At 44.1% G+C, this 10,432-nt stretch overlaps 1 protein-coding gene across 1 annotated transcript in view; it reads right to left on the bottom strand.

The window, feature by feature from the left end:
- Nucleotides 1–6,826: 6,826 nt before the first annotated feature.
- Nucleotides 6,827–10,432, bottom strand: part of ABCF2 (ATP binding cassette subfamily F member 2) — a 36,362-nt gene continuing 32,756 nt past the window's right edge. Inside the window, exons 13-14 of the mRNA XM_068235245.1 lie at nt 8,195–8,398; nt 6,827–7,348 (exon numbers count right to left, since the gene is read on the bottom strand). Of these exons, the coding sequence (XP_068091346.1) occupies nt 7,223–7,348; nt 8,195–8,398 (330 nt within the window). The 3' untranslated portion in view covers nt 6,827–7,222. The remainder of the gene's footprint in view (nt 7,349–8,194; nt 8,399–10,432) is intronic.

Here is a 10,432-nt window from a genome sequence, read left to right as displayed (position 1 = left end):
TGTCCTGCTGATCCTCTGCCTCTAATACGTATAGCCATAGCCCCTGAACAAGCATGCAGATCAGATGTTTTACTGACGTGTGACTGGATGTGCCTTATGCTTGTTTCAGGTGTGATTCATACACTACTGATTCATGCACGATCAACAGGGCAGCCGGGCAACTGGTATTGTTTAAAAGGAAATAAAAATGGCAGCCTCCATGTACCTCTCAATTCAGGAGTACCTTAAAGGATATCCAAAGTGACATGTGATATGATGAGATAGATATGTGTATGTACAGTGCCTAGTACACAAATAACGATGCTGTGTTCCTTTTTTTCTCTCTGCCTGAAGGAGTTAAATATCAGGTATGTAAGTGGCTGACTCAGTCATGACTCAGACAGGAAGTGACTACAGTGTGACCCTCACTGATAAGAAATTCCAACTATAAAACACTTTCCAAGCAGAAAATGGCTTCTGAGAGCAAGAAAGGGGTAAAAAAGGGGAATTTCTTATCAGTGAGGGTCACACTGTAGTCACTTCCTGTCTGAGTCAGGACTGAGTCAGCCACTTACATACCTGATATTTAACTCTTTCAGGCAGAGAAAGGAAAAAAGGAACACAGCCTAGTGATTTGTGTGCTTGGCACTGTACATACACATGTCTATTTCATCATGACACACATCAGTTCGGATATCCTTTAAGCATTCAAATTAATGTGAAAATCACTGGTTTTCACACTAAGGATTTTACCAGGGGTGGGGTGAGGGGAAAAATCACCACAGCACAGCCCTGATCCTGAAAATGAAGCCTGCTTGGGTGAGTCTGTAAGTGCAGAGTGATCAGCCCAAAGACATGGTCATTTCTTGTGGCTTTGTCGGATACGATTTCTGAGCAAACACATTCCAGAAATGTAGTGGTTCTGTTCCTGAAAAGCCTGAGTTGTTTCACTGTTGCAAAATTCTTCCTGTTCATAAATGCTCCTACTACTAACTCTATCTGCAATACTCTGAGTTGCCACCAGAGGCCATCTGAACACAGTTTTACCTGGTAGCTAGATCTCCAATGGTATCCACTTATAATTTTTACTTTTTACTGTGAACAGCCCCATAACTGATTGGTAAGTGAGCTTACCTGCAGAATTATTCTGCAACACAGCTGAGCACTGTGAATTAGGCCTGAACTTTCCAGTCTAGCAGATTATTTTTGAAAATGATCTTAAAAAATATGACACAAGAGGATGGGAGCCTGGCCCACCAAGCTAGCAAACTGAAGCCTTGTACACACACAGGACTAACATTGCCTGGCATTGAGGCAACATCCCTTAGGTGACATTTTATGGACTGAGGCTGTGTAGACACATCAGACCAAAGGCTACCGACATGTCACTACGGTGGGCGGCTGAGATGCGGCGCATGACAGAGGGGGCGGAGCCTGAGCAAAAGTAATTAGGTAGGGCAGCGTTTGGGCGACATGACCGGCATGTCCAGCAAGCCATACACACGTTGCTCAGCAGAGGTGGTCTTTGGCAGCCACCAAGGCTAATTTTAAGGGCTGGCACTAACTTTAATAGAGGCAGCGGTGTACAGCAGATGAATCAAACATCACAAAAACACATGTCCGTGCAGTAATGTGGTACTTATCGTGCTCTGCTGGAATGGGGAGGGAGCTGTGGGCGCCAGAGGGTGCACGGCCTATCTTGTACCCTGGCCAGCAGACAGAACAAGTTAAGACGTAAGGATGTTGCCCTCTTACCACTGATTTTACGTACAGTGTACTTCAGACAAGCTGAGCTGTTCATCTCTGCAACCAACATTACATTGCCTAAACAAACACCTCTCACCCAGCTCCAGATGTCTCATCATCGCAACGATGTTTAGAAACAATTTTCTGCCTCATTTCATCCAAAATGGATTTTAAATATCATTTAGATAAACAATTTGTGGAACGCTGACGCAAACAGGCTGAACGTCTTAGTGAAATTTGTGATGGCCCTCATGGGAGTGGTGAACAACTGGATCCCCTGACAACATGCAAATCCTTATGGCGGCTTACTGCAGTTTATTCATTAGGCTACTTCTAAGGGACTTTCTGCTGGATACTCTCTGTAGAACTTTCCCTGTACAACAGGAATACTTCCAATAAGGTAAATAGACTTATTTTAATTACAAGCAACAACAACAAATAACATTTGTAAAGCGCTTTTCTCCCGTGGGACTCACAGCGCATAAGCATGGCTCCGACCATCGTGGTACAGAGGAAGAATTTTATAAGTCTGGAAATGCCAGGCTAAACAGGTGGCTTTTCAGTCTGGATTTGAATAGCTCCAGGGATGGTGCTGTCTTTACTGGGTGTGGCAGGGAGTTCCAAAGAGTAGGGGCAGCATGACAGAAGGCTCTATCTCCAGATTTTTTTTTGAGGTGCACTCTGGGAGTGACCAAGTTTATAGAACTTACTGATCTGAGGTTGTGAGAGGTGTGGTGCAGCTTCAGCAGGTCCTTCATGTATCCAGGGCCCAGATTGTGCAGGGATTTGAATGTCAGCAGTCCAATCTTGAAGAGTATTCTCCATTCTACTGGTAGCCAGTGCAGTGAGCGAAGGATCGGTGTAATGTGACAGTGGCGAGGCTGGTTTGTTAGCAATCTGGCAGCAGCATTCGGCACTAATTGCAGGCAATGCAGGTCCTTTTTGGGGAGGCCAGCATAAAGGGCATTGCAGTAGTCCAGCCATGATGTGAAGGCGTGGACTAGGGTTGGAAGATCCTCTGGGGGAATCAGATGTTTAATCTTTGCAATGTTCTTCAGATGGAAGTAGGAAGATTTAACTACAGATGAAATTTGGTTTCTGAAACTCAATTTCCCATCGATTAGTACGCCAAGGCTGTGCACAAGGTTGGAACTGTTTATGTCTGAATTCCCAATCCTGATTGGTGTTGCTTTAGGATAGAGCTGTTTTGATGGTGACATTACCATCTCCTCTGGACTAAAAACCAACACCTCCAATTGGGCAGGCCCACCAGTTCAGCTCCAGATCTGCTACTTCTTCAGATCTGAATCACATAAATCATTGCCGGAGAGTAGACCTCAGGTTCCACTATTTGACCTGCTGGGTTGAAGAGCTCTTTGGAACAACTCAAGTTCCTGAGTGGCTCTGAGGTCAAGGGCATCCCTACTGCGCATGAATGGACCAGACTTGCACATGCTCAGTAGAGATGGACTCATTCTTGCAACTATTTGAGGTAACAAATAGTTCAGAATAGCTCTTTGACCTGCTGGGTTGAAAAACTAAACAGGATACTGCTAGAATGATAGGCCGGCCAGAAGAACGTGAATTGAGGTCCATCACTTTATGTCAAGCTAAGAGCACACGTTAGAGGACACTGGATAAAACAAAGGACAGTCTCAGCTGAGTAGGAAAGCCGTCTCAGGTTTTTCTACTTACCTACCTGGGGATTCCTCCAGCCTCCCTTGAGGCCGCTCTGTCTCTTGCCGTCTCCCCAGGCTGCTCCTGTCCCCCACTGGATGACAGTACTCTGGCAGAGTTGTGCTTTGCCGGGCGAGCTCATGAGGTCGAACGCGACTGGGGTGCAAGTACAGCCAGGTCATGCATGCGGGACTAAGCGCGACTTGGCCAGAGTACCGGGCCATCCACCCTGGGACAGGAGTGGCCTGGGGAGACAGAGAGGGACCGAGCAGCCTCAAAGCCCCAGAAAAGTGTAAAACCTGAGACTGTCGTCTCAGGTACACTATAAGATGAGGTGAGCAACAGACAAAACATCCTTATCCGATGTCTAAATACCCCAAAACAGAGAGTGGACACTGCAAAAAGTCTCTAAGAGGACACTAGGGGTAGAAGATGGGCCAACAACCTGCAAATGCAATAAAGGACCAAGTAAAGCAAAACCAAAGGAGGAAAAACAAAAAACAAAAAACCTCATCTGTCCAAGTTCAAGCAGAAAGTAAAAAAAAAAAAAATCACTGTCCTGAACCTGCACATATCTCAGTTGATCCAAGCAGGGCCGGTTCAAGTAACAATGGGGCCCTAGGGCAAAATTAGCCCGGGGGCCCCCCAACAGACACCCCCCGACCAAAAAGCGTCATTAGAAACCCTTTGTTGCAGCGAAACTTCCCTCCTGGGCCCCTGAGCTGGCTGCTGACCCTCCCCCAATCACCTCCCAACTTAACAGACTTTGCAGAGTCCCTGGGGAGCAACAGTTAAGATGGGGAGGGACATGTTGGGGGCCCCTACAGGCTCTGGGGCCCTGGATCCATGGAAAGCTAAAAAAGGTACAAGCTTGGCCAAATTAGCAGAAAAAAAACCATCCAGACTCGATGGCAGTCAGGTAATTCCTTGGGGAGTTGATCCAGGGATTTATCTAATAATTACAACCTTGGTTATCCAATGCAAGGAAAGCATCCAAGCCCTCTTTACATGCAGTTTGCCATAACTACTCCCTGATAGAAGATATTCAAGATTTTTACCACGTATACTGTAAATAACCACTTCCTAAATAAATGGCAAAAACGGTTTCCCTCCATACGCAGATCATGTTCCCTCATCCTTTGTATAACCCTAAGGGCAAAAAGCTGTACTGATGGTCTGTCAAGCTTTTGTATAGCCCCCAATGTATTTATACGTTAACATCACCTTCTTTATACGTTAATGTCACCTTCTCAGGCGCACACGCACTCTCTCCCCCAAGCTAAATAAGTAAGGTTGGCCTCCTGTCTTGGTGAACGAGACCTTCCGTTCCAGATTTAGTTGCTCATTTTTGTACCTGTTCTAGAAGGTCAATATTCTTTTTAAAGTGTGGTGACGAAAACTGTATTCCATACTCCAGATGTGGCCTCACAAGCGATTTATACAGAAGGGAGTAAGTATACTAGCATTTTCATACTTTTGTTTGCCAGTATTCTCAAGTCTGATGTTCTCCAAGTTTGATGTTCCCAGCTGTAAGCAATTTTAAGATGATGATCTACCACTGGCCCATCCAAGGTGCATGACTTTACATTTATCAACACTAAAATTTCATCTGCCATGTGCCTGCCCATATGGCCATGTTAGCAAGATCCTGTAGTAATGTCACTCTACTAAATAAAAAATGGATAAGAACTGGACCTAGTACTGACCCTTGCGGGACCCCACTGCTAAGTTTCCCATTTTGAGGATGTTCTGTTTACAGTTTAATCTTGTTATAGGACCTGAGGAAGGAGTTTACTAGAACGAGATTCTACTGTACCACCATTCTGCCTTTTGTCCCTTAACCAGTTCTCCATCCACACACATTTTCTACTAGTCCCTGTAGCCTCATCTTCTGCACCGGGCTATTGTGGGGAACAGTCAAAGGCCTTGGCAAAATCCAAGTGAACTACATCCATGGTTTCTTCAAAAAATCTAAAGTTTTATTCACCACTTCATAAAAGCTGAACAGGTTTGTAAGACAGGAACTATCCTTTGTACAGCCATACTGTCGATACAAATTAAATATCACAAATGCTTGCAGCTATCCATAGCAAACAGTGCAGCACGTTGGAGATAGTGTAGCCTGCTGCATATTCGTTTAGTATAGAGCTGCACACGTATTAAACCTGCTATGCAGTTCTCCCACATATGCCAAATATAGAATGTCAATGTAGGAAAGAAACAATAAGACTTAGAAAGCCTGGAGCTGGTGAAATCATGTCAGTTCTATTCATGTGCGAGTTCCAAGTGCACAGCAACAGGAATAGCTTGTCGCCAGTTGGGGGAACAACCAGCATCAGGAGGGTAAAGATTCAGCCATCTAGGCCACCATGAGCTTAAAAAGTAGGATACAACTCTGACATAATGATTAAACATTTGTTTTCCTACTTTGTATTACAGTTATACTGTATTTGCTTTTGTGCACAAGTAATATTGTCGGTTTACAAATTCCCAAAGAAAAGTTTATCTGCTCTGAAAGCTTCCATTGCATTTTACTGCATAGCTGCTGTATTTATATATTAAATCTATCTAGTGATCACTTCTCAGCTCTTTACACTCCACGGCTCAGTTTTGGCAGTTTGCCAACGTTTACAAAAATTGTATCAGACAATTGTATGTAAACAAAAGATGTTATCACCTCTTTGGATGTGGCCAGAAGCTGCCCACTGAAGCTTTCCACTGAAGAATTAAAGCGGAATATAACCCTGAATTTCAACTTTGCTCTAAAACATTATTTACAGTATATTATATGCAACCAGCATTTTTTTTTTTACTAGACCAGCATTGGAAGGGTTACACACAGCTTTAAAGTTCCTGGAGATTTCTGCAGACGCATCCGAAGCTGACAAAGATACATTTTGTTTACATAAATGTATCTAAGTGTTGAATGTGACTCATCTCTCTCAGGAGCTGGAGGACAGCCAAAGAGTGTAACATTTCTCAATAGATACATATAACTAAATAGAATGTAACAATCTGAACTTCTGCATATCTCTCCCGGAACCTTAAACCTCTGTGTTTAACCCTTCCAATGCTGGTCTAGTAAAAAAAAAAAATGCTTTTTGCATATAATATGCTGTAAATAATGTTTTAGAGCAAAGTTGAAATGCAGGGTTATATTCCGCTTTAAGTGCTGTGTTTAACTGTTTAAATGCTGTTCTGCTACAATTTTTCTGGTAGTAGATTTTATGCTGTAAACCTTTTGGAACAAAAAGGAACTGTTGAGCTTCATACCACTTTCATTCAATTGCTTTTCCCCTCCCCCACTTTAGGGGTGTTTTAACAAATTCCTTTCCTTTGCGATGTCCACCTTCAACCAACAGGAGGATTGGATTTATTGAGAAATATCTACAAAAGCTTCCAGACAGTCTCCGCAGCCAAGAAATTACCGAAACAAGTTTCTCTCTTTATTTTAGCTTTCCCGTTACAGATAAATAAATTTGCTTTAAAAAACAAAAGAAAAAAAAAACAAAAATAAAGAAAAAACAGTGTAAGTCGGGATCATAGGATAAGAGCGTAGAAGGAAGTAAAGACGTCCCCACGCCCACCGCAGCTGGAAGCTGCACGCTATCCGCGTCCTTTCCTGAGACGTCCCTGTAGCGGCAGCCTCCCCCCCCTCGCTGCCCCGCGACTAAACGTCCTAATCTGCCGACATTTAAGGGAGTCTACAGAGAGCAATGGACGCAGTTCAGGCGATGACTAGAGTGACATTTTATTAGCCAGAGATTTCTCAAAGAGGCTGAGGGATTGTGGGGAACTATTTGCTCGCTGTGCGCTTGGCTCAGTTGCCTCGACGTTGCGGTTCGTCGTCAGTCAGTCTGGATTTCAGATGTTGTTTATAGGACAGGATGTCTCCTTTCCACTTCGTCACGGCTTGCTTCTCGCACACCCAGATCTCCTGAGCCACCTGTGTGGACCAATCAGAAAACAAACAGGAAATGAGAGCCTTATACAGCTGAGTCCTTGGTGTCCGGCACCGGTGGTGATCACCTGATGCTGGAATATGTGTGCTTTCTTAAGCAACTGGCATAAAAAGCACAAACCTTCCCCCAGGTGCAGGCAGAATACTCATCGAGCCTCCACCGATCTCCTACATTACCTCGCGGGTATCTAGCGGCTTTCTGTGCACAGAAGCTGGATTGTCAGCTGACAGATAATGGGTCATGTGACATGCAGACTTGTGTGCATGGACACCGGAAGCTGCTAGGAGCCCACAAGGTGATGCAGGACGTGAGTGGAGGTTCGGTGGAGACTGGGTGAGTATTTTATGGCCGGTAAACACCCACCCCCCCAAGAACACTGCAAGAAAAAAAAAAGGGAAGGGTCCCCATTATCCATCAGAAATGCCAGTTAGCTGAGACTTCCGGTTGCCTGAATCCCAGATAACGGGGATTCCGAGTAGATAAGGATGGTCCGCACCGATGTCTCCACAATCAAAAAGTTATTCTGGACATATCCTAGTACAATTGAAAGCACATGGCTGACATGTTTCAGACTAAAGGTCCTTAATCATGGGCTAGGATTAAGGACCTTTGCTCTGAAACATGTCAGCCTTGTGCTTTCAATTGTACTAGGATATGTCCAGAATAAACTTTTGATTGTGGAGACATCGGTGAGGACCATCCTTTTCTACTCTGTGTCTACTAGGCCTGGCTGCCTGTGGTCCAGCATTGTCCCACAGTGTACAGTGAAGCTGTAACGCCTGCTTTAACTCCATTAACGGGCCAACACCAGAGGGCGGCGGAGTCCTTACCTGCTGGATCAGCCGGAAATCGTGGCTGACGAGCATCATTCCCCCTTCAAACTCATTGATGGCGTCTGCTAGTGCGTCAATCGTTTCGATGTCCAAGTGATTGGTCGGCTCGTCCAGGAACAGCATGTGCGGGTTCTGCCAGGCCAGCCAAGCGAAGCACACGCGGCACTTCTGTCCATCGGAGAGATTGCGGATCGGACTCACCTGGAGAGAAAAGAGAATTAAGAATCGGGGAGAAGACAGGCGGATTGTCAAATATATAACATTGCATTCTTTCCTTATTTCATTCATTTTTATCTTTCGATTTTCTTTTAGGTCATAGACTCAAAATTACTGCTGAAATGATTAATCAGTTTTTGTATCTTGCTTAAAGTGTAATGATCTGATATTCTCATTTATTCCCATGCTGAGAATGACCTAACCAATAGCTGAAATATTTTAGCAAGCACATTAGCTAATACTTGGCAGAGGTCTCCTAGTAGGACTCCGGTTAGAAAGAGAAACTGAAAGATTACATTCCAGAAATTATTTCAGATGTAATTTGCTATGACATACGCGTATGTTAATTAGCAGGAGGAGTTAGTTTCATTTTCTGTTTAACACTATAAGATAGAGGTAACAACAAGACAGAACTCTATTCTGTTGCTCTGCTACGTAATACGCTCTTAGGAACTGGTATGTATTTCATGCAATATATTTTGGTGGACATTATATGTTAGCAGATATCTTAGCAATAGGCATCTTAACCATATCCTTTTATATGTAATTTTTGTATATTCTCTGTACATTATCACAATACATTATATTTAGTGATAATTCTCTTGTCTGCGTGTTCTAATTATTTCAATATGGGATATACTGAAACAAATCTACATGCAGCTTTCAGTGGCTTAACACCCATTGATATTAACAGTTGGAAGCTGTAACGCTAAATTAGGAGTTGCACTTCTTATCTGTTAGTGATCCTTTATAAAGTATAGGAGCTGGCAGGATCATGTCAACTGGGCCCCGCGATCTGCAGGCGTCTGATGCCGGTGTTAGAGGACACCTGAAGTGAGAGGGATATGGAGGCTATAATATTTATTTCCCTATAAAGTGAACCTGAGGTGAGAGTGATATAGAGGCTGCCATATTTGTTTCCTTTTAAACAATACCAGTTGCCTGGCTGTCCTGCCGATATTTATTGCATTATTAGTGTCTGAATCACATCTGAATCAAGCACGAGGCTATTCCAGCAAACTAGAATCCGAGGTGGGCATATGTGCTCTGCCTCATGACATACCTCCGTGTCCCCGCACCTCCCTCTCTGCCCCCCCCCCCCCCCCCCGAGAAATGCACCCTGTATGTATTTAGAGATTTAGTGCAATTTGATCTTGCAGCTATGTTAGCTCAGGAATCTCAGAGGAGCCAATTTGTAAACACAGGATATTAACCTTCTGTGAAAGCAGGAAGTAGACACTGCAGATTTATTTCCATCCGCTGTAACAAAAATGTTTTTCTTTTAAAAAACGGCTCTAGGTCTGTCATCGCTCCCACATGCCAGCCTGCATGCGCGTGCCCACACCTGCCCGTCCTGCTCCTGTCCCAGCAGACATGCGCAGTAACGCAAACACAGGGACAGGACGCAGAGGCACAGGGGTTTTATTACACAGGATTGCTTATCTTTTAGTGCAGAGGGGAAGTTCTGAGTTCAGGTCTGCTTTCAGTCACAAACATCTGATCTGCATGCTTGTTTAGGGTTTATGGCTAAAAGTATTAGAGACAGACCGCTCCCCTGGACAGCCAGGCAATGTGCATTCATTAATAGGAAGTAAATATGTCAGCCTTCATATTCCGCTCAATTCATGTGTGCTTTAATTATTATCAATCATGTGCCTGAGCGGTGATTTGAGCAGCTGATTAGCTTCTACATAGTAATTAATGGTAGTAGCCAATTTGCTTTAACTTTTGGTCGTCTGGCCCCAGGGTAACGCGGTTAGCTTTTGGCACTTACCGTGAGGGATAGAGAATAGGTGGGGGTGGGGTACCTACAGGGTTGTTAGGGTTAGGCGACAGGTCATAGTTAGGAATGTGCAGCAGAGGGTTACAGTGAGAACAGGTGCCAGGTACTGCATAGTAAAATATCAGTAATCTAAGTTACCAATATTTTACTACGATCGGTGTATCCGCCGCCAACACATGCGCAAAAGGAATTCAAACACGAGAACAGACAGGAGCTAAAAGGAGGAATGGAGAGTA

This window comes from Hyperolius riggenbachi, chromosome 5 (genome assembly GCF_040937935.1).
Source record: "Hyperolius riggenbachi isolate aHypRig1 chromosome 5, aHypRig1.pri, whole genome shotgun sequence".
NCBI lineage: Eukaryota > Metazoa > Chordata > Amphibia > Anura > Hyperoliidae > Hyperolius > Hyperolius riggenbachi.
Note: the sequence above shows the minus strand (reverse complement) of the source record. Positions and strands in the feature narration are given on the sequence as shown.